At 45.2% G+C, this 25,442-nt stretch overlaps 1 protein-coding gene across 1 annotated transcript; it reads right to left on the reverse strand.

Moving 5' to 3' along the window:
* Window positions 1-1,025: 1,025 nt before the first annotated feature.
* On the reverse strand, window positions 1,026-24,383 carry LOC149281846 (divergent protein kinase domain 1B). The gene is made up of 5 exons (XM_089499008.1): window positions 24,321-24,383; window positions 16,319-16,453; window positions 2,827-2,934; window positions 2,283-2,459; window positions 1,026-1,838 (listed from the first exon to the last, which is right to left on the reverse strand). The coding sequence occupies exons 1-5, from the start codon at window positions 24,381-24,383 to the stop codon at window positions 1,026-1,028; spliced, it is 1,296 nt and encodes a 431-aa protein (XP_089355134.1).
* Window positions 24,384-25,442: the final 1,059 nt, after the last annotated feature.

The following is a 25,442-nucleotide window of genomic DNA, read 5'->3' on the forward strand; positions in this document are numbered from 1 at the left end:
AGGGCAGACACGTATTGACCATTTTTTGCTATTTACCAAAACGCTTAAAACTAAAAGCTTTTGGCTCGTTGCAAAGCAGGCGCTGCGACAGGAGAGACCGCGTTGAAGAATGGTATAGCGATAAGGGGTCTACAGTTCATTTACAGGGGTCCATGCCCCCAGACAACCTATGATTTGCCCCATACCTACCGCTTATTGAAAGGCCTGTACATTTGGCGTAGCTGTGATAAAAAAAAAAATTTTTGGTGAATTCAACGGTTAAAATTGACTAGATCGCTCTATGCACGCATACTGGGGGGGGGAATTATAAGGCACAAGAACGCCCTGTAGCGCCGCTGAATGATTGGTCAGTGTTAAAGAGGCGTTATGTGTTAAAACAATTTTAACTAAATGAGGGTTCATCATATTTACTTCCCTCTATAACAGCACAAAGGGAGCTTTTTATCTAAAGAGATGAATTATTAATAGAATGTATGAGCGGTGTTAAGCCAGGCATCTGAGGTTGCCATGGAAATCATTTCGAGTGGCGCGATACGCATCTCGTTCCTCTGAATGTTACCCGAAAAATGAACGCTTCCCACGTTAAGACCGCGAATGAGGATCTGTGAGGTCGTTCAGCTAAATGCCCCCTGCCACAGAGCAGAAAATGTACGTGCGGCTGCATGGTCCAAATACCCCCGTTTGACCCAAGAAAACCTTAAAAAACGTACAAAGGACATGAAATTCCCAAGAAAACCACGTAAAAGCCATTTATTTACATTTGGAGCGTTCGCAGGAAAACAGAACTTTGCACAGCGAGCGGAGAGGTGACGCGGTATCAGCCGGACGGGACGTCGGAGCGCTCTGAATACTGATATCTCTCAGGCCGGTTAGACCTCAGCTTATGGGAAATATATACTGCGGTATTTTTTGTGGGCGTCACGGCAACCGTTGGGCGTTTCGAGGAAGAGCGCTACCCGCCGTCTCTCCGACGTCCAAAAAGTTAGTTGAAGAAAACGAAACGCTTCCCGTCTTTACGAGAACGCTTAGGAATATTTGGTATTGGATATTTTTTTCCAAAGCAGAGTCTTCAGGTTATTTAACACCAGAGAATGGTGGACCTCCATTTGGCTGGCCAAGCCACTCAGCGTCATGCAAGTCCGCAGCTGTCTCTCCAGCTCCTCTCTGAGGTCGGACGGGGAGCCGTAAAGCAGGTAGTCCTGGAGCAGCTTACACGCTTTGGCCAGGTTCGGCTGGATGACGTCATTTTTACACTGCTTCATCAGTTTGTCGCAAGCGGCCGTGCAGTCCCTTCCGAAGGTGCAGTCCGAGTTCTGCTCGCAGTGCCGGCCTTTGAGGAACCCCTTGATGGTCATCTCCGTGGCCACCTTCCGCAGGTCCACCACTTTGAAGTCGTACTTTTCGTTGTAGCCAACGTTCTTGAAGTTGGGCTCGCAGATGAAGAAGCTTCCGTACGTCCCGTGGAAAATCTCTTCGACGAACTCCAGGAGGCCGATGGCGATCTTGGCCCTCCTTGGCCACGCCGGAGCGAACCACTGGTAAACGATTCTGTGCATGGGCGCAGGCAGAAACGTCTCGAGGAAAGCGGGCATTTGGGCGCCGTACAGAGAGTCGTGGGGGATCTTCTCCGTGACGTAGAGGTCGCCGCAGTGTCCCAGCATTTGGGCGGCGTGTTCCTTCTCGTGCAGAGACAACATCAGGAGAAACTCGTTGAGCTGCAGTAAAGCCCAAACGGACTTGGCTTCCGCCAGGGACACCTTCCCGTCTTCATTCACGTCGGCCATGACCAGAATCCGGCTCACCAAGACCGAAAGTGATGTCTGGTCCCCCAAATTAGCCTGTTGGACGCGGAAGAGAAAAAACATTAATATTATTATTATACAAGTCACGTCATTTTTTTTTATATATTATAAACAGAAATTTAAAAAAAGAACACTTTTTAAGTATTTTTCTTTATAATTAAGCAATCTAATTGGTCCATTGCCAAAGGAGCTTTGCCAATCCACACAACGACTACCACGAGCCCCTATTGTTTTTTCTTCTTTTCTATCAATTCTCTTTTTATTAAAAAAAAAACATGTTTTTTTTTTTATAGGTCTGCAGTCATTTTTTTGCCGAAACTGGGTTTAATTTATTGAAAAATAAATTTAAAAAATTACTCTACGGGAATTTCCTTGGGCCGACGCTTTTCTCATCCACAAAGTCGAAAGGAAAAAAAAGAAAAACCACAACACGAGAAAAGAAGAACCGCAGGGCAGCGATCTCGACCGCAAAGGACCTACTTTTAAGAAAGACAGCAGCATCTCCTTGAATTCGTCCATCGAGGTCCCTCGCGTCGGTTTATCAAAAAGTACAAGTTCTCGCCGAGAAACCACGTCGGGGTTATTTTCCACCTTCAGGTTCTCCTCCACGCCGCATTTGATGATGACTTCTCTGTCCTTCCACGATCCTCTGTAGACCTGTAGAGGCGGACGTGCGTTTACCCGAGACAGGGAGGAGCACAAAACACTTTTTTTAAAATTTTATTAAAACAATCGAAAATTTTTTATGTAGAAAAAAATGTAATATATAAAAAATATATTTAAAAAATATGTAGACAATAAAAAACTTTACTTTCGGGGTTTCTGTTCCAATTTCTGGACTCAACAAAACGTACGGGTTATTTACAATAAATGATGGAATTGACTTTTTTCCACTATATTTTCATTTTTATTTTATATTTTTGTATGCGTTTGACAAGAAGAGAGGTCGTGTGCATTTTTTTTCTATTTTTTTTTATTTTCTTTTGTTGCCTTTTTTTTTTTTTACTGCTATGGCAATGCATACCTGGTGCCTGGGTGAGGATGATAGGCATTGCTGGAAGACCAGGCTGTGGTCCTCACACAAATCCTTGCAAGCCGATCCCGAAATAATTCCTTTTTTGTACTGGTCGCACTGCCGAAAAAAAAGGAAAAAAAATAAATACCCGTCATTGGAAACATTACTAAAACGCAAATTCGGAGAATAACGTAGCGATGAATAAATTTAATTACGTGGTATTTAGGGGAATCCCGCCGAGAATGAAAGCTGTTTTGTCTATAAGGGGAAAGCGCTCTGTTTTGTTGTCTTGTCTTTGAGTGACAGGCGTTCTGGGGTCACTGTGCCTTTAAGAGGATTAACGCTACGAGAGTTGGGATTCCCGCGTAATCCTGATCCGCTTGGTGTCGGAGGGAAGGAGCCCCCCGTGGTGTCAACGACTCCGGGAGCAGAAACACAGAATTACATCTGCCTGTATTTCCATTTAAAGGGACAGCGTAGTCCTCAAAATTCTATTTGTTTACTTTTTATTGCATGTTGGGGCACATTTTTCACGGATGGCAATTCATTCTCCTGCATGCAAATTGGTGCTGGCATTCTTCAATCAAGTTGAAAAATTACTTTGTTTCATTAAGCCCCTCCCCCGGCTGCCTCTGTTGAAACCAGGAAGCATTCGTATGTACACTTATTGCACATGCTCAGTAACGTTCCTGTAGCAGCAGCATCCAATCACACGAATGCGTGCAAAAATAAGTGTTAAAATGGGAGTTCTACTGAGCATGTGCAAGAAGCATACCGCGGTACACTTCCTGTTTAGTGTGGCGGCAGCAGGGGGAGGAGTTAAATGAGACAGAGGAACTCCAATAATTAAAGAATGCCTGCACCGATTTGCGAGCAGTAAAATGCACTGGAGTGCACGTAAAATGGACCCCCAATATGCATTTAGCATAAATAAGGCCGGGGGGCTCCCGTATGCTGTATCTCCACCCATCATTCAACGTAACTGCGCACAATTACACAAAAAAACATGAAACTTAAAGGTCAGAAACATTATAAAAATAAAAGATATTTTAATCACTTTGAGGTCATACTTTATTACAGAGTGATTGAAAGCTCGGGCACCCAGGAGGCTTTCACGCAAGCTGAGGGTCTTCTGGTTTGTTAGGTTGTCTCGAGTGATTGGACACGTTACCTTCTCACTGAGAGGTCCCAGTTAGTAAATACTCAGTGATTAGTGATAAAAAAAGCTAGTTATCTGGCCGAGCGAAGCCAAATAGTACTTTCCAGACTAAAAGAATGGCACCAAGGTCAACGTCTTTGTTTGGAATTCCAAGATATTCTAGAACACTTGGTCAACGTTTCCCCAAAATGAAGCAGAACCTTTTACAGGTCATGGGGGGATGGGGGGGGTCTCCAAAGTTAGGAGAGTCGTTCCACCCTTTCTTGGATCTTCTGAAAGTTCACCTGGGGTATTAGTGAATCGTGATAACTTCTTTCATAAAGTTTTATGTATCCGGTTAAGTAGGCGATTGACCCGTTGGTCAATGAGGTCGCATGTGGTTGACCAATCTCTGACTTAATCAAGAAGATTCCACGGCCCTAAACCGATAAGATTTCTTAAACCAACCCAGGAAATATTTTAGTATTCTTCTCATAAAGGACGATTCCGTCTTTGGCCATTTAACCCCCCCCCCCCTTCCTCCTACGACGCTATCTGCAGCCGACGGATAACAGACTTCAATAAATAAATTAGTCCCGGTAGACGCTGGGTCAATACTTTGTTATCAGTCGATCTTTAACAGTAACCTCCAACTGACAGATGGAGAAGTGCCTTAATTAAAACAGAGTGGCAGGCGTCTCCGCCACGAACATCCGCCGGCAGCTTTAAGAGACAGAGTGCTTTGCGACGGGGGCTCGCTGTAATTTCATTGCCGTCTTGGCCTGGATCATCTCAGCCCGCAGGCCTCCTGCATCAGTGTCATCTGCTAATGGCAGGGAGGACGTTAATATTCCGCACGCGGCGTCGCGTCTTCTTACTGGAAGCAGCAAAGCTCCTGGGACATTATCTGAGCAACAACAGACGTACGAGACGACGTGATAGATTATCGCTGCGATGTACGTTATCATCAGGTCAACGTTGGTCTTCGGCTCGGATTTGTCAGGACGGGAGCAGGAGACCTACAGGGTTCGGAAAGCTCGGTGCATCTGATAATTAGCCCCGGATCAGGAGACCCACACATGTAACTAGATTTTCTCGGGATCGATATGACAGCCAAGATTCAGGACTATATTTTAACGAGAAGCGCTTTATTTTATCAGCTTAGAATCCGAAATAGAATTTTCTGTGGTAGAATTTTTTTATTTTTTTTTTACTGCGTAGGCAGAAGGCAGCTCTTCAACTGTGGATGAACTGCGACTACCATGACTGCAGACAGCCAATTGCTCGGCCAAAATGCACAATGAGTGTCATGAGCTGATAGCCGAAGGCTCCTGGCAAGCCACGCACATGAGCATTGGACGCAGCGCTTGCTAGCATTCCAAACACAAGGCTGTCGAGTAAGCCGGTACAGTGATAAAATTGTCCCTTTCCCTTTAAGGCCAGCAGCTGGTAAATCACAGCCGTGCCACTGCATGGTAAAGGAAGGCTTGGCCAGGCACCGGTCCATCGGACATCTGCCAACAGCCTGTCCTGGCCTGACCGTGAGCTACCATCATCTCCAGCGGACATACGCAGAAGGGTAAAATTCAATAAACCATATCCTAAAAATGAGAACATCAGTCAACAAAAATCAGTCAACATTTTCTTAGTTTTTTGGTAAAGTGACAATTTTTTAGTTTCTATGACTTAAGAACCTCGATGTTCACAGGAAGCTTGAAGGCTTCAACGATGTGTAATAAGTTTAGTGTTCCAAAATGATTACTTTGTGGATTCGTTAATTTTTGGACTCAATTAAGCCCAACATTCCACGATTGCCAGCGGTCTCAGTCTTTCATCTCTTTTCCTAAGAACCTCGATGTTCACAGGAAGCTTGAAGGCCAAATCTTCTCAAAAGTTCTCCATAGAAGACTTCAACGATGTGTAATAAGTCCAGTGTTCCAAAATGATTACTTTGTGGATTCCCTAATTTTTCGACCCGTTTGCCAGCGGGCCGAGTCTTTCATCTCTCTTTTTTCTCCCTTTCGGTAACTTTTCTGCGAGACGAACACACAAATGGAATTTTGGAAAGCGTTGGGTTTTCTTCTGTCCAGGGACGTGTTGTTGGTTTCCCGCCAGCGAGCAGCAGAATTAGCCTTTGGCATCTCGGCAGGTGTAACGTTAAGATAACCCCAGACGGGGTTTATTGTAAACCAAGATGGGTGACCGTCAAACGAACACAGAGCTGGTTCTGTGCTCCGAAAGAAGGTTAAATAATAAAAGGTGGGTATCTGGCAGCGAACGAGGTCCCAAAAACCGAGAACTAACGAGCGAGACGAAAACACGAAGCAGAAGAACAAAAAGGTCTCTCTAGACTTGCGAGGCCAACGCAGATATTTTTGGGGACGTTTCCGATAATTTGTTTCCAAGACGAGGATTTATTTCCAACAAAATCTACATATGAAGCTGGCGAATGAATGATGCCGATAAGGGAGATGCTGCAGCTGCTGCGATGTTGGATTTAAAAAAAAAAAAAAGAAATGTAATTCTTTAATAAAATAAGATAATTAATTCTATCCGCAGAAAATAGCATTTTTAGTTGGTTTCTGAAATGTTTATTTTGGAGGCGACACAAAAGCATGAAATTCTCTTTATGATCCCATCCGAGAGCTTCATTCATTAACGCGCCTGAACTGGATGGATCTGACTCACCGGATTCACTCAGTCGCTGCACAATTCTACAGAACGCAGCTGAACCCACATCGCTTCATAGATAAAGAGGGGGGGGGTCCCATGACATATACCCCCAGCGCTGTATACAGTAATATAACCCCCCCCAGTGCTGTATACAGTAATATAACCCCCAGCGCTGTATACAGTAATATAACCCCCAGCACTGTATACAGTAATATAACCCCCCCAGCGCTGTATACAGTAATATAACCCCCCAGCGCTGTATACAGTAATATAACCCCCAGCGCTGTATACAGTAATATAACCCCCAGCACTGTATACAGTAATATAACCCCCCCCGGCACTGTATACAGTAATATAACCCCAGCGCTGTATACAGTAATATAACCCCCAGCGCTGTATACAGTAATATAAACCCCCCAGCGCTGTATACAGTAATATAACCCCCCAGCGCTGTATACAGTAATATACCCCCCAGCGCTGTATACAGTAATATAACCCCAGCGCTGTATACAGTAATATAACCCCCCCGGTGCTGTATACAGTAATATAACCCCAGCACTGTATAGAGAAATATAACCCCCCCAGTGCTGTATACAGTAATATAACCCCCAGCACTGTATACAGTAATATAACCCCCAGTGCTGTATACAGTAATATAACCCCCCCGGCGCTGTATACAGTAATATAACCCCCCAGTGCTGTATACAGTAATATAACCCCCAGCGCTGTATACAGTAATATAACCCCCCAGCGCTGTATACAGTAATATAACCCCCAGCACTGTATACAGTAATATAACCCCCCCCCGGCGCTGTATACAGTAATATAACCCCAGCGCTTTATACAGTAATATAACCCCCAGCACTGTATACAGTAATATAAACCCCCCAGCGCTGTATACAGTAATATACCCCCCAGCGCTGTATACAGTAATATAACCCCAGCGCTGTATACAGTAATATAACCCCCCCGGTGCTGTATACAGTAATATAACCCCAGCACTGTATAGAGAAATATAACCCCCCCAGTGCTGTATACAGTAATATAACCCCCAGCACTGTATACAGTAATATAACCCCCAGCACTGTATACAGTAATATAACCCCCCGGCACTGTATACAGTAATATAACCCCAGCACTGTATAGAGTAATATAACCCCCCCAGCGCTGTATACAGTAATATAACTCCCAGCGCTGTATACAGTAATATAACGCCCAGCGATGTATACAGTAATATAACACCCCGGCGCTGTATACAGTAATATAACCCCCCAGCGCTGTATACAGTAATATAACCCCCAGCGCTGTATACAGTAATATAACCCCCAGCACTGTATACAGTAATGTTAGTTGGTGACAAAAATTTGATTTTATCTCATTTTGTTCCAATAAACCCCCTTTATCTGCAGATCTGGAGCCGCCGTTGCTGGCAGTCATGTGATATTTCGGGTGACTTTCCCGACTCAAACATCACACTGAGCTGATGCTTTATGGCGATGCTAATCAAGTCCATTCCTCTATAGACTTTCATTAGTCAGAAAGTCCAACGTGGTGATTAAGACCGAGCCATTCTATTGTTCCCCATTTGCAGTATGAGTAAGGAGAAAACACGAGACGTGGCCAGTACGGCCCCCTGATATCCCGCGGTCGGGTGTCGAACCAGTTCCCAGGTATAATTATGGGGCAAAAACTAGTTTAAAAAAAAGAAAACAATATTTTTGAAAATAGATTTTTAATCTGATACGAGGAATAAAACATTTTGTTGGGAGATCCCATGAGTTCACCGTAGAGGTCAGTATATGATTTTGCTGACTCGGGAGTATCTGAGGCTGTTATCGTCTCCTCGCCGCGTTCCACTTTGCGTTGTTTGGAAATGATATAAAATTCCTGGAAAACGTAACCCTTGTCCTTTACGAAGCTGCGGAGCGTTACCGAATTCCAGGAAAATATTTCTGATTAATATTAATGGGAACCAGAATTCCAACCTAGTCAGGGGCCAACAAATAAAAAATAGATTTGCGGGGACCGGGGGCCACTTTTTTTTTTATCCACTTAAACATGGATTACATTTCGGCTTAGAGGGTTTAAAAACCCGACCCGAGTCAGGGCAATTACTACTCCTTATAGTCGGAGGTGAGGGGGACGTTGGCGCCGGGCAGGGCTCATACTGGGCACCGACGCCGGGCCACCTGTCCCGGGCACCAGTCAACCCAGTAAGGTGAAGCCAATCAGAAAGTACGTGGAGAGGGGCTTGTTTAGGCTTTGCTTGGCAACCAAGAACGGCTCTCAATCTATATTTAGATTTAAATAATATTTATGCTGATTAGAGCGGGGGTTGGGATTTTTTTGTAAAATTTTTGTATTTAACATTTTTTATTTTAAAAAAATCATAAAAAGTTGGTGGGCGCTTAAGAGAATGGGTGGGTTTATACATCTTGGGGAGTGCCATTCGCTCCCCAAATACCCCCCCCGGCAATGGAAGAGTTAAAGCAAGCACCCAGCCCAGCAGGCCCAGGAAATGGTTGGGGGGGGGCGGAAGATCTCATCTGAACGGAGAGGGGGGCTGTATCAGAGAGGGCTTCTCATTGTGCAGACGGGCACGTCCCTTCTCTCCGAAGCACTCATCTCCATGGTAATCGGGGTTCGCCCCCCCCCCTGGAATTACACTCGCTTCATTAGAATGTTATTATTTGATCATTAATCTTGCTCGTTCGTGGCTGCCTGTGGACCCCGGCAACTACGTGCTGTTGTCATGGGGCCCGAGACTCGTGTATTCTCCCCCGGCTGGTAGGGGAGCGCGGGTTCATAGTCCCCGCGTGGCTTTTAACTCAACAAACCGTACGGCTAGACACGGCATGGCCTGCGGCCCGCTGACAAATCCGGACTAAATGCCACCGTCACAAAGTTTTTATACCAGTAAATTAATATGACGGTTAACTACTTCGGTGACGCTTAAGCCTGCCAAACAAAGCAAGAGTCCCCTGCGGAAAGAATGGGGAGGAAAAAAAAAAATCAATTCCAGTCTAGTGTGCTGCGTATCGAGACTTGGCAGTTTTATGCCTTTCCACATCTTAATTTATTTGCGCATAAAATTTTAACATGGATTGATTTTAAAACAGGAGGGGCTAAGCCGCTGCCCGGATAAATATATGGATATGACTTTATTTAAAAAGGGGATTTAATTGTGGCTAAAGTGAACTTATTATAAATATATATATAAAATAATAAAAATATATAAAAATACATAATATATAAATATATAAAATAGATGAAAAAAAACCAATATATATATATTAGAATAAATTATAAAATAAAAATTTAAAAATTAATAAAAAAATAATTATATAATACATAATATTTAAATATATAAAATAGATTATATTATATAAATAAATATATATATATATTATAAAATAAAAAAATAAATATATTATATATATATATATATATATATATATATATATATACACACACACACACACACAAATATTGTAGCTTTTAGTTTTAAGAAAGTTTGGCCATAACTGCAGGAATTCTTTAAAATGAATTCCAAAGAGCGCAGATTGTAGGCTCCATCAGAACGTGCGCGGACTCAATAAACTCAGGGAATTGTTTAGTTAACTGGACACATGACCAGGGTGAAGTTTCCCAAGCGGGAGGTTGAGAGTAAACTGAATTACTTAATATCCCTCGAGATTCTAGCGGGAGAAAGTTCTTTACGCCTGTAAAGGCAAACCAGAGCTAATAGAATTTAAAACATTCCGGGATATAAATGGGAGGCTTTCCGTGCCTTAGCAGAATTAAAAAATATATATTTTTATTTTTCATCAAAAGGGGGAAGGAATTAGAACATTTCTAATACATAAATAAAAATAAATAAAAAAATATATTTATATATAAAAAAAAATATATATATTTATATATATATATTTTATTGTAAATAAAATTAAAAATTATTTTTATGTATTTTGGGTTTTTTGTAGGTATTTTTAAGGGACATCAAATAATTATCTGAAGGCAGTAAGGTTAGGAGGAGGGTTACCTTTTATCGCGTCGCATTATACATCAAAGCCAGTGGCCTTTTTTCTTTAAAAGGCTTTTATGCAAGAAAAATTAGAATTACAAAAAAACAAAAAAAAACATATTCCCCAGTAATATGAACGCTCCTATTAATCCTCAGAAGTTGACTTTTCATTTCATTGCAGGTAGAAAACAAAAATATTCATTTTTCTCTGTTCTGTTATTTTCTTTAAAAGTGAGTTTTTAAGACGCCTACTTTTTTTCCTTGAGATTTTTTTTTAATTGGTGGTTGCTATGGTGACGCGGGATTTATTTTGCTCTGTGAAACCGCTCCAGGTTGTCGCTGCAGACAAACGATCGCCATTTAATTTCAAACTACTGGGTGCCAGAAGGGATGGGTTCTACATAGCGCTGCGTACACCAACGGCGGGAACCGCATGGATGGACCGTTATGAGGAATATCCATTATTTAAAAGGTTAAATGATTAAATGGAATAGTTTAGGGAGAAGCTGCAGCTCCCCTCCTCCGTGGGCCAATGATTCCGGAGCAGCCAATCAGTGATACCGAAGCCGCCAATCAGCCAATCAATGATTCTGAAGGAGCCAATCAGCGGCGGGAAATTAATAGAGGCGATTTCCGCACGTCTTTCTGCCGGCTGAGAAATATACGGCGAGCCGGACAGAAATGTGAATTATGCCGAACATTACGGAATGGGGAGGAAAAAAAAAAGAAGAAAAAGATGTAATTCACCCAGAAACAGCCGTTTAAGTTCCTATTTGTGCGGCGATGAGCGGCTTTTTATTTATTCTCGGAGTGAGATTCGTTGGGGAGAATTTGGCCCAAATATATCATCTAAAAATCGAATATTCAAGCAAATTGCTTTGTTTTTCGCTCGGAATGTAGGGACTGTATGTGTTGTCCAAGGGGCCGAGATACCGTTTTTATCACAATAATAGGCTATCTGCTCTGGAATAGGGCTTGGTTCTGGAATTGGCCACTGATAGATAAATGGAGCAGCCTCCCGGCAGAAGTGGTAGAGGGTAATACAGTGAGGGGATTAAACATGCATGGGATAGACATACGGCTCCTGAATCTAAGACGAGACCAGCGACTGATTAAGGTTTGAGTCTTTCAAGCAGGAGAAACGGGTGACTAGACGGGGGCCGGATGGGGCCGATCTGCCTGCAGGTTTTATTCTTTAAGAGGGTAGATGCAGGGAACTGACACCTGGCCTCCCGCGGGTCGTAACGAGATGCGGTCATTTCTTCTTCCTCCGCTTATACCTTAGGATGCAAAGACTGTATGCAGGGTCTCCATGGAAACAGGCGCTTTTCATGCTTAAAGCAGACTTTGTAATAAAAAAAAAACCTTGCATTATCAGAATCTGAAGGTTGAAAAGAAATTCCCCACCTGCTCAAAATGCAAACGGAACGTTCTGCATTCAATAATATATGCCGCCCCGCACCCACCGCGCGGGAGAATGTCAGCGCGGATTCAGCTGCCATCGGAAATACGGCACGATCACCTTGAGTATGCGGCAAGGGCCATAATGCAATGGAACATAACTGGAACAGCCTCCCAGCAGAGGTGGTAGAGGGTCATACAGTGAGGGTATTAAACACGCATGGGATAGACATACGGCTCCTGAATCTAAGACGAGACAAGCGACTGATTAAGGTTTGAGGGCCGAATGGGCCGGCAAATTCTATATTTCTTTTGAGTAGGGAGGTCACATCGTTCTCCTGCAGCCGTCTCGTCGCTTCGGGTTCTGCGTAAGAGGGAAGTCAGGGATGCGGAAATTTTCTGTTCCTTTCCGGCTCATTAATTTGCACAAAAGTCCCGTTTCAGGCGGCCGGCCGCATACCGAATCTGTCACTCATCGAGACGCCCGACGACGTTAAACGGACTCTTAGAGAGACGACATCTCCAGACTGATCTGACGAGAGAGCGACAAGCACACCCGGGGGCTGTCAGGGGCTTTGCCCCAGTCTCAGGGTGACGGGGCAGATTATGGGGGTCACACAGTCTGACTCCTTCCTATTCTCCCCGCTGTGATCATTTATAAGACTCCCAGTTGGTGCTTTTGCTCCCGGTCTGTTATGGTTGATATTCCTGCTTGAATGCAGGTGACTCAATTAAACATATCTTTAAGTAACAAGTTAAAGTTTCCATGACGACCGGTATTAGAGCCGTTTAATGAGTCGCTACACGGAATGCCTTGATGGGCTATTAAAGGGTTAATATTTGAAGACTCTCAGGGGAGGCTAATTTTTTAACCATTTCTTCCTTTTTTTGTCACGGCGACGAGTCATTTAAACTGGGATTACCTATTTTCCCTGTGAATTAATATTTGCCGTCATGCTATATATACCGGTTTATGCGCACGACTGGCTCTGGCTCCTGCCTGCCTGCATGAGATAAGGTGGTTTATGGATCCATTGCATTATTTTAGATTCCATTAGAATTTTAATGGATTCCAATCCAGATCGCCCGCGGCCCCTCTATTCCCCCGCGGGCATCATGTCGCCAGGAGCCCCTAAACGCGCATCTTAATGAAACGGGGGGGGGCTGGGCGCGCGTATGGGGTGCGTTTTTATAAAAGGAGGTAGAGAGTTAAACAGGCTGAGAGTCTGCTTCTGGTTTCCATGGCAACCGGAGTGTCAGACGACTGCACGTGTTTCACGGCGCCCCACTTCAGGAGGTCGGGGAGAGCGTGTAACGGACACGGCCGATAAAATCCAACCTGGATGGGTTTGAGTTATACACGCCGTGCACATGCATTGTTACCGCCGCAAAAACATGACGTGTAATAAAAATACATATAAAAGTACGTTTCAAATAGTTGCGTTTTTTTTTTTCAGAAAACATATATATATTTTTTTTAATGTAGAACTGGGGGAAGCCAATTTCCATCACACATTCTTGGTGGACAGCTTCCTGAGGACACTTCCTTAAGTAGAGAGCGCGGCATAAATGGTCCCCCCTCGGGTTATAAGGACGGGATTAGTTATACGGCCGGAGTATATAATATATAATATGAGGAATATACAGGGATATCACGGGTTATAAGGACGGGATTAGTTATACGGCCGGAGAGTGTATAATATATAATATGAGGAATATACAGGATATAACGGGTTATAAGGACGGGATTAGTTATACGGCCGGAGAGTATATAATATATAATATGAGGAATATACAGGATATAACGGGTTATAAGGACGGGGTTAGTTATACGGCCGGAGAGTATATAATATATAATATGAGGAATATACAGGGATATAACGGGTTATAAGGACGGGGTTAGTTATACGGCCGGAGAGTATATAATATATAATATGAGGAATATACAGGGATATAACGGGTTATAAGGACAGGATTAGTTATACGGGCCGGAGAGTGTATAACATATAATATGAGGAATATACAAGGATATAACGGGTTATAAGGACGGGATTAGTTATACGGCCGGAGAGTATATAATATATAATATGAGGAATATACAGGATATAACGGGTTATAAGGACGGGATTAGTTATACGGGGGAGAGTATATAATATATAATATGAGGAATATACAGGATATAACGGGTTATAAGGACGGGATTAGTTATACGGGGGGAGAGTATATAATATATAATATGAGGAATATACAGGGATATAACGGGTTATAAGGACGGGGTTAGTTATACGGCCGGAGTATATAATATATAATATGAGAAATATACAGGGATATAACGGGTTATAAGGACGGGGTTAGTTATACGGCCGGAGAGTATATAATATATAATATGAGGAATATACAGGATATAACGGGTTATAAGGACGGGATTAGTTATACGGCCGGAGAGTATATAATATATAATATGAGGAATAATACAGGATATAACGGGTTATACGGACGGGATTAGTTATACGGGATGGAGAGTATATAATATATAATATGAGGAATATACAGGGATATAACGGGTTATAAGGACGGGATTAGTTATACGGCCGGAGAGTATATAATATATAATATGAGGAATATACAGGATATAACGGGTTATAAGGACGGGATTAGTTATACGGGGGGAGAGTATATAATATATAATATATAATATGAGGAATATACAGGATATAACGGGTTATAAGGACGGATTAGTTATACGGGGGGAGAGTATATAATATATAATATGAGGAATATACAGGGATATAACGGGTTATAAGGACGGGATTAGTTATACGGGGGGGAGAGTATATAATATATAATATATAATATGAGGAATATACAGGATATAACGGGTTATAAGGACGGGATTAGTTATACGGGGGGAGAGTATATAATATATAATATGAGGAATATACAGGGATATAACGGGTTATAAGGACGGGATTAGTTATACGGCCGGAGAGTATATAATATATAATATGAGGAATATACAGGATATAACGGGTTATAAGGATGGGATTAGTTATACGGGGGGAGAGTATATAATATATAATATGAGGAATATACAGGGATATAAGGTGTTATCCGTGTGACGCTCTTCTGTTGGCCATAAAACACTTTTTTTTCCTGATCATTTCCTTTCCATCTCGTTTTTATTGTCGCCCTGATAGCTGGAAACTCTACAGTTTAAAAATATATATATTTTTAACCAAAGATTAGATTTCTGTTGGGACACAAAAGGAAAGGGGTGGAATCCGGGGTCCCTTAATGGAATCTTTTGATGCCGGGTGTTTGTTTTGCCGCAAAACTCTTGATAAAGTGGATTGTTGATGATTGTGCTCTCAACTGAGATGGCCGCACGCTGTTATTTTGTCACAAACTGATAACAAACATATTTTATAAGCCTGCGCGGCCAATCGGGAATTCTCAAGGGCCCTTAACGTTCTAACGATAACTCTACTTGAGCACAGATGTGTATCCAAAGATAACCGCTGGAATTCCTGAAGTATCCTCTTAAAACTTTAAAGCGAAAGAATGAACGCCAATAATTTCTTTTTTTGAAGATTCCGAGTCCGTAACAAAGTATCCGGAGGATTCCGTGTGGCCCCTCAAGAACATTATTTGATACTTCTTGTGGCTTAAAGTAGCATTTTTTGGACATTTTTTATTTTACCCTTGAGAAAAACTACGAACCTCACTTGTATTAAAACCAAGGTACTTACTTACCTGCCGATGCTCGCTTCCGACGGCCGGCAGACGGCTAACGAGCATCGGCAGAAAAGTAGGATTATGTACAAAGAAAATGTAATAAATGGGGTCAAATATTTATATTTCAGCTTTGAGCCGCGAGGTTTATTAATGAGATGCATATTTTTATTCATTTATCTCATTAATAAATAAAATTATTTATCTCAATAAAAAATAAAATTATTTATCTCATTAATAAATACAAATGATTTATCTCATTAATACAATTTTTATCTCATTAATTAATAAATTATTTCTCTCTTTAATAAATACAATTATTTCTCTCGTTAAAAAATTATTTCTCTCATTAATAAAAAAAATGTATTCTTGAGATAAATTATTTTATTCCTCTCATTTTTAACAGAAGAGCCTGTAGCGACATCCTTAATATTTTTAAATAATATTTTTAACATATTATTGGCCCCCCCGGGCAGCCCCCTTTTTTTTTTATATATTTAGAAAAAAAAAAATGCAAAATCGATGACACTTACTATGATCATGCGGCAAACGTGGCCCCGGCAGAGTTCGGAGTAGGAAGAATAATGAACGTACATCACCCAGCTGCCCACGAAAATACCCAGCCAGGCCAGGAACAGGTACTTCACCTTGATACCCGGAAGGCGACTCTGAAAGCCAAAGAACACAAGGTTATACGGGGAGGAATAACACAGAGCAGCCTCTGTATCTGAAGAACATCAGTTTTGGGGTTTATTAATCATAATGATGTTAATTATGAGCGGCTAAAAAATATATACTCTGTATATTTAACTCATTTTATGACATTTTTTTCCCAACGAGCTGCGATCTGCATTTATGTTTCCATGGCGATGAGTCGCACAAAGGATGTGTTAGAACTTTAATAATCCTTTTATATTGTCTGCCAGCCCTTTAAGGGGCCAGAGGGGTCCCCGAAATAAAGAAGAAGCACGCAGAGGAGGTAGATAAAGAAAAAGCGGATTCTCCACATCCTTTCAGTGCCTTTCCCACCGTAAAAAAATTATAATAATGAGAAGAAAACAGGGACTGAAGCAACGTAATAATAATAGTAATAATAATAATAATAATAATAATAATAATAATAACAACAACAACAACAATAATAATAGTAATAATAATAATAATCACAACAATAATAACAATATAAAAAATCACAACAAGGACAATAATAATATCTTTCATTTATAAAGAAGACCCAAGAATCACCGCCATTTGTTTAAAGTGATTCTAATTTCCCTAATTGTCCGACAGTCCGGTCTGTGTTTTCAGGATCTCTCGAAACCCCCCCCCCCGTCTGCCTCCAGCGTCACGGGGGCCACAGTATGAACCTGATGAGCCCAGAAAGTGGGTCATGCGCGAACAGCTGCCTGAGTCACAGTGATAGACGCATCGTGATCTCTTCCCCAATTGGCTGGGTTCAGAAATATGAAAAACCTAAAAATACCGTAAAATGAGATTGTTTTTTGGGGGGGGGGTTCCCGTTCCTTTAATCAAATTAAGGGAAACGTTTTTCAAACCAGGATCAGTAAATTAACCAATTTCACCTTTTTTCTCCTTTTCACTGAGACACACGAGGCGCGTGAGCCGTGGTCACGTGACCCCCGTGGCGCTGCGCTGACATAACGTTCCGATGACGCATTCCCAGACACCGGCCCCCTTTCTTGTGATTCTAAAATGACATCTGTATGTTAAACCGCGTGCGAATCTGCTGGATGAGCTTGATCAGCCGCCCAGCCGACGAGTAAATCCCGTTACTTTCTTATGTTAAGTAACCTCCGGCTCTCCGCTGACCTTCATGGTTTTTTCATCTGCTTTTGAGAAACACCATCTGAGTCGGTGATACATTTTCCTACCGCTTACAGGCCTGACTGCGAAAATATAAAGACTGCTGGCAGATCGGCCCCATCCGGCCCCCGTCTAGTCTGCCCGTTTCTCCTGCTGTAAAGACTCAAACCTTAATCAGTCGCTGGTCTCGTCTTAGATTCAGGAGCCGTACGCCTATCCCGTGCATGTTTAATACCCTTACTGTAGTACCCTCTACCACCTCTGCTGGGAGGCTGTTCCAGTTACCTAGGCAATTGCATTTGGGGAGATTCATGACTTTGCAAGAGACCACTCAGCTATCAAAGTGCACATGATGGCTGAAGTATTGAAGTATCCCTTTTAAGGTGTACACACACACTCATACTCAAAGTTTCATTGTTATTTCAAACACTAAGCTCCGAGCCTGTGACTCGCGGGGGGGGGGGGCGTCTTTCTCCGCAGCGCATGTTCTGCTAATTAATGCCTTTTACATTTACAGCTAATTACCAGGATGTTTCCGCAGATAGGTCTCTGCGCCACCCATTACACGATTAACCCTTCCTTCCTCAATCTGCCGGCGCAGCAGGGGCCCCCCAGAGCCCCCATCAGATTACAGGATCTCTCCCTAAGGGTGGCGGGAGGGAGAGAAGCCGACGATCCACGTTAACTGATTGCAATTAGACAGACAAATAACGTGTCTGGGGGGGCGGCGTGGGCACGATAACTCGGCGCAGCTCTCGATTCCGATCCGCCGCTCAGCATTGAGGGGTTTTGTCATTGAGAAGCCAGCGGGGTATAAACGATTCTCACGGCTTCGCTGATTGGATCGCCTCGTACCAACAGCAGACGCGTTCTAGAGACGACCCGTCTGTGTTCCAAAATAGAACGCTGCGGGCTGCACCCGTCTTATTGCCATATATCATAAAGTATATATAACCCCGAGACGACGTAGAAATAAGGCTTGAGGACCCCAGAGGTCTCTTCGGTATTTACCCCAACGCTCTGGGCAAGTGGGGTGAGAAGGGGAGAGACTGGAGGTCTTGTTTGGGATGGGATAGACACCCGCTTCCTGAATCTAAGACGAGACCGACGATGATTAAGGTTTGAGTCTTTACAGCAGGAGAAACGGGCGACTAGACGGGGGCCGGACGGGGGCCGATCTGCCGGTGGGTTCTGGGTTTCGATGTATTCTGTTCCCAATAGACATTTACCCCGGGGGGGGTACATATAGAAACATTCGGTCATATTTACAAGTTCTAAATTCGGATCAGTTGCCATGGAAACGTTCCCGCTGATTGCTCCACATTCCGGACTTTGCATCGGTATAAATATATATGACCCGCAGGAGACGCCTTCTGCAAACAACCAGACCGATTCCTGTTTTTGCTTTTTTTTTTCTCCTTTTCCCTGAATTGACCTTAATAATAATAATAATAATAATTTTAATGTAAAGGGGGTCCCTGGAGCCCCTCAACCTGTATACTATAATTCGCCTTTGTCACTCAAGAGGGTCAGAGTGTGAGATGGAACGGAAGGAAGTTTTACTTTACTGAGAGGGTGGTAGATGAATAGAGCTGCCTCCCAGCAGAGGTGGTAGAGGGTAATACAGTGAGGGTATTAAACATGCGAGGGATAGACATACGGCTCCTGAATCTAAGACGAGACCAGCGACTGATTAAGGTTTGAGTCTTTACAGCAGGAGAAACGGGCGACTAGACGGGGGCCGGAAGGGGCCGATCTGCCGGGAGAAGCTGATTCTGCATCATCTGATTTGGATCTTTAAGATCTTTTCCTAAAGCCGCGGGGAGGAGAACGGACAGAACAGTCTTGTTTATGTAGAAGAAGCGCCCCTCGGTCTCCTGCCGATTCCGTGCTCCTTTGGCTGTTAATGAGCCGCTAAGATGCGGCCCCCGGCGGGGCCGAGTGTAACAGGTTGATTCCGGCGCCCGCTTCGCGGCTCGGCGGAGAGATAATCGCGGAATGAAATTGAGTTTTCCGGCCGCCTTCCAGGTGAGATATTTAACGACGAGGCTGAGCGCTAATTGTCGGCCCTCGCAGCGCTGCGGCTCCCGGATACTGTATCCGCCAGTATTTTCACGCTCTCGCTGAGAACGGGGGGCAGAGGTGTTAAGCGGTTTTATCCCCGCCGGGCCGAGAGCTCAGATGGATCCGCTGCAGCCGCTGTTGCCGTGGTGACGGACGCCGTCTCTCCCCCCAGAGCTTCCATAATGTTTTCGGTCGCTGTTTCGGGAAGAACTGATGTATTTCTCTGCGCTTCTGGGGGGCCTTTGGGGTGTGAAAACGCGCAAGGTGTCCGACCCGGGGGCCGCACGAGCATTCCTTCCTCTCCTGCCGGGAATATATGACCTAGTACTGTATTCAAGCATTACTCCCAAGTGTCCCTGTCTAGAAGCCACAGTCCCTCTTTGGACCCCAAACCCCTGTGCTACTCTTCCCTCCTTTGATGTCCTTCTTTCTTCCCCCTGATGCCCCTTTCTTCCCCCTGATGCCCCTTTTCCTCCATCTGATTACTCTCTTTCCTCCATCGGATGCCCCTTTAAAAATTATTATTTTTATTCTAAATGCCCCCCTCAGTTACACAAATAGCTACCAACAGGCCACAAAATCACACAAAGATTCCTGGTAAAGCCCGACCTCCAAAAGTTCCCGTCTTTGGCCACTTTAGATGATGGGAATTGTGTGCCACAAGTGAACTTCACCTCTAGCACATAGTTACCAACAGTCCCATTGCGGTCAGGCTAGTCCTGCCAACTAGATGTTCTCTATTTAAGCAGGCACTGCACTAAACCCTGGGAAATCGCTGACGTTTTGCCCGTCCCCGGAGAAAGTTTGGAATGTTTCTGCTCATGGCCGGCGGGAGTCCAAACACGGCGCCGAAAACCAAAATGTTTGTGTCTGTGTTTGTGTGATCCGCGTTCGCTCGGAATAAACACTCTATTTTTATCTGGCGCTGTCTTTCGCGCTCAGAGGCAGCCGGCTGACGGGACGGCGAGTTGCCGATCCCCGGCAGCAGATGCCGTCAGACTCCGTCTTCACTCGCTGGGACTCGGCTTTTGCGTCGGGGCGACTTCGAGACACCCGTCTGGCCGCTCTGCGAGCGAATAAAGCAGGTAACGCTGACATCCGCCACGTATTACAACTTCTCCTCCTCAAAGAGCCTTCTGGGAAGGGATGAGGACGCCGAAGTCCCCGTTAATGTATTATTAGTGCGTAAATATGTCAGCCGGGGCCGGCCCGGGGCTCATCTAAAAACACTCGCTCTGCGGGAAGTGTCAGCTCAGAGACAAGCGTTTAAATCACTGGGGGCCGCTCAGCGCTCTGATTTAACCGTCCTTGATGGCGTTTGAGCCAATTACACTTTTTTTCTAAACCATGCGCGCATGCATCCAGATTTTAGAGGTCAGGGCTTTACCGAGACTTTTATGTGACCTTGTGGCCTGTTGGTAGCTATTAATGTAACTAAGTGAGGCATTTAGAAGAAGAAGAATGGGGTTTATTCACCCCGTTTAAGTTATAAAGCCGTTTCCGGCTGTTTCTATCGGGGTTTTAGGGCTGGAGAACCCTGCGATTCCCTCACACCCGCCGAAAGATCTACGTTGCGGTGTTTGCCGGGAGGTCGTCATAAATTGATACTAATGGGGAGATCTTTTCTAAAACCGCCCCCCAGGGAGCGGGATAAACGTATCTTAGGTGAGGCAGAATTTTAGGAATATCTTGTGGGACGGAACCCTTTCACAAAACCCCATGTTTTCCAGTAATGGTCTTCATGGAAAGAACCTCCTAGTGAGACAACGTAACCATGTGCGGGATAGACATACGGCTCCTGAATCCAAGACGGGACCGCCGACTGATTAAGGTTTGAGTCTTTACAGCAGGAGAAACGGGCGACTAGACGGGGGCCGAATGGGGCCGATCTGCCGGCAGGTTCTGGATTTCTACGTGGCCTGTGAAGGACACCCTAGGAATGGACCTTCTGCCAGGCATTGGAGAAATGAGAGGTGGCTTTGGACAGACCTCTCGCCCTGAAGGGACATTCCGCGTATCAGGCACAGAAGGAACATAACCGTCTCCAGTAATTGTTTGGAAAAGATACACTTTCAGGCAAAAGATACATTTTTTGCAGCGCTGGAATCTTCTTTCCTATTTCGTCAGACGCAGACTGTTGTTCTGTTATCAGATAGGATTGGGAGACCTCCCAAAAAATTAAGCCAGGAGGACTATCATCAGGTCGTGGTCCACCAGCTGGCCAACCATCCCTTACCTGGTGGTTGAGCAGAAGGAAGATGGATCCCGGGGCCCCGGCCCAGCACCGACACATAGTGAACGGGCCTGTTGGACGGCGTTCCGTCTCCCGTGAGCCAACGCAGCTGTAAAGGGACCGGTGTTTGGATTTCACCCGCACAATGATGCCATGACTGATGGACTGTAAAGCGATCCCGACCGAGCCCAGGTATTTAGCAGTCAGGCACGCCGCAGGTCTGTCCGCACCCGACGTAGCCGCGATCGGGTTTAAATATACAATGGGGGGGTGAAAGGGAATCCGGGCTATCGATAGGACCTTGAGGGCCAGGCGAGCAGACGTGTTGAGTGACTCGTTCAATGACCATTGTGACCTGGGACAACGCAGGAGCTCGAAAGGAGATCAGGAGATCGGAAAGTCAATGCTCTGGAGGTCTGTCGGGAGCCAACGATAATGCAGCCCAAAGCTTCCTATTAACCCCTTAACAGAACAATGCGCTGAGCCAGAGAGCATTAACACTTTGCGAGCCGGACGAGAGGTTTAACACTTTCAAAACCAGCCCCCAACTCCAGGGTATGGTTATGCCACGCATGCGATGAGGGCCATCTATGTTTGCAGAGGCCACACGCATGCCGTGAATTAGTAGTAATCCCCACTTGGCGCTGACGTAGTTCAGGTCTCGGTGCCGACATCGCTGGTCGGAAATCGCACTCAGGAGGACTTGATGAAATCTTAACGTCTTTCCGATCAACCAGACCAGGACTGAACTGGACCAGAAGCCCGACCCAGACATTCCTTCAGGGCAAGAGGTCTCTCCAAAGGCCTGACAAGCCACCTCTCATTTCTCCAATGCCTGGCAGAAGGTCCATTCCTAAAGTGTCCTTCACATGAAACCCAGAACCCGTCGGCAGATCGGCCCCCACCGTCTAGTCTCCCCGTTTCTCCTGCTGTAAAGACTCAAACCTTAATCAGTCGTTGGTCTCGTCTTAGATTCAGGAGCCGTATGTCTATCCCATGCATATCTAATACCCTCACTGTATTACCCTCTACCACTTCTGCTGGGAGGCTGTTCCATTTATCTACCACCCTCTCGGTAAGGATGCCATGAAAGGCATGCAAGACATCACTGTTTGCTTCCAAATACGGGGCCACGCTGTAGGCATTTCAGGGAAGTATAAAGTATTTAAAGGGACACACACTGTGTTTCTATTCCGTACTACATCACAAATCCCCGGAGCTCGGTCCGTCTATTAAAGAGCGAGCAGCAGGCGTTGTTTCATTACAAAGCCTCTAGAGACCTCTCCAAGGTGCCGATCTGCCACCTACTCCAAAAATGATTCAATTTAGCTTATTCCTAATTTTTTTTTGCCCGGGAGCACTTAATTGTCACGTGACAAAAGCAGGCGCTGATAGGTTGTTGCCGTAGCAGCAGAGAAGGGGGAAAAAAGGCATTTGACATTAAACATTTGCCTTTCAGACCAGCTCCCGTCTTTAATAACCCATTCCATGCTCGTTATAGATTCGAGTTTAATGAATGGAAATAATTCCGGATTCCGCTTAGAGAAGCCACGCTGGATACCGAAGAAAGGGTTAAAAAAGAAAAAAAAATGGATGGCAAACAGAAGCCATCACCAATCATTAGAGCCGATTCTCTGTACGGCCGCTTCCAATCGCCCTCCAGAGAGCACCGAGTGAAAGTTACATTAATAACCGCAACTTTACCTCCCCGTTATTAATACGGGCCGAGCCGGAGGACACGCTGCTCTTATTACCCCCCAGGGGGGTATATTCCACACCCCGTGCCAAACTGACAGTAATGAAACAGTTAACCGAGATTTCTCCGGAGACATATATTCTGCCCCGCTGTGTCGGGCACCTTCCCTGCCGCAGAACGCGTAGGATCCCTTTTTTTTTAGTGGATTTCAGCTCAATTAACCCTTTCTTTACTGCACTGCCCATGAAGGGTTGGGCTACCGGCGATCCTTCAGTTGTAGATGAACTACAAGTCTCATCATCCCTTGAAGCGCAGGTTTTGCACGATTTAGATGCCCACCCGAGAGACTCCGGATACCCCAGACTGCAGAATCAGTCCGTAACACATATGTTTTGTCTGCATGTACATTCACATACATGTAACATGACCAAGAATGCCAAGTTAACCTCTAAAGTGCCAGAAGAGTGATCGATATTTTGCTTGTTTCTGATACAAAGTGTATTGTAACACAAACATTGTGACACCCCCCCCACCGATGAATATGGGTTTTGTGCACCATTTTAACCCCTGAAGTGCTGGGGGAGGAATCCGTGATATCGCAGGACCTCACATGATACACAAAATACCCTGAAATCAAAAATCGGCATCGGCATGTCGGAAATCTGATCGTCGGCTCGTCAGGATGGAGAGAAAAAAATAAAGGAAAGAGTAGAAGTACCTGGAGTCCTTTGGACAGGGGGCAGAACAGCACCAGGTGCACATATCTCCTCAGTTTCCTCATCTTTGTGGATAATGGGGTCAGGGTACCAGCACCCCCAAAACGGGGATCATGGGGACTGCGAGGTCCTGCGGCTCTCCTCCTCTGCTCAGAAATGATAATCCTTTTTATGGTGACCCCAGGTGGAACAGAAGCCTCCCCGCTCCTCCAGACCCCTGTACACTGAGCACCCCCCACACACACACTGGGTGTCCCCAACACTCCCCCCCCCTCACACTGGTTGCCCCCAAACGCCCCACTTACACTGGATGGCAGTTGCTCTTGTCACCATGTCCTGGTCTCTACTATTACACGGGACTCCTTCCCGCTTCCTCCACTTTGGTCCCCACACTGTTCACCCCCGGTCCCACTCACTGCACCCACTCACTGAACCCACTGAGCCACCCAGACTCCTAATACTCAGGTCTTTTTACCAATCACACTGGATCCAGGCAACTGCACCCCCTCTACCCCACTCACTGCACCCCCTACCCCACTCACTGCACCCCTCTACCCCACTCACTGCACCCCTCCACCCCACTCACTGCACCCCTCTACCCCACTCACAGCACCCCTCTACCCCACTCACAGCCCCCCCTCTATCCCACTCACAGCACCCCCTCTATCCCACTCACTGCACCCCCTCTACCCCACTCACTGCACCCCCCTGTCCCACTCACTGTCCCACTCAGTGTCCTCCTACCCGCAGTAACCACGTACACCCTCAACAGACATTTACTGCCCCTACACCATGTCCCCTGCCTCCACTCCCTATACCCCCGGTGATCAGTGCCCACTACCTGCCCCCTCGGTGATCCGTGTCCCTGCCCCCTGTATCCTCTCCCTGCTCCCCGGCTCCTGCTCAGCTCAGTGGGGCAGCGGGTGGCAGCTCCATCACGGTGACCCAGCTCCCCGCCGGCCGGGCAGATAACGGCAGGTGCAGCGGGACGTGTGGCCCCTCTCTATGCCGAGCGGTGTGTGGCCCCGGTCTATCCCCGGCGGTGTGTGGCCCCGGTCTATCCCCGGCGGTGTGTGGCCCCTGAAAGGGGTGCTGGATCCTCCGGTCCCCGCATCCTCCTGCCG

The sequence above is a fragment of the Sceloporus occidentalis genome, unplaced genomic scaffold, assembly GCF_023333645.1.
Source record: "Sceloporus occidentalis isolate IW3139 unplaced genomic scaffold, rSceOcc1.0.p SCAF_127, whole genome shotgun sequence".
Classification (NCBI taxonomy): domain Eukaryota; kingdom Metazoa; phylum Chordata; class Lepidosauria; order Squamata; family Phrynosomatidae; genus Sceloporus; species Sceloporus occidentalis.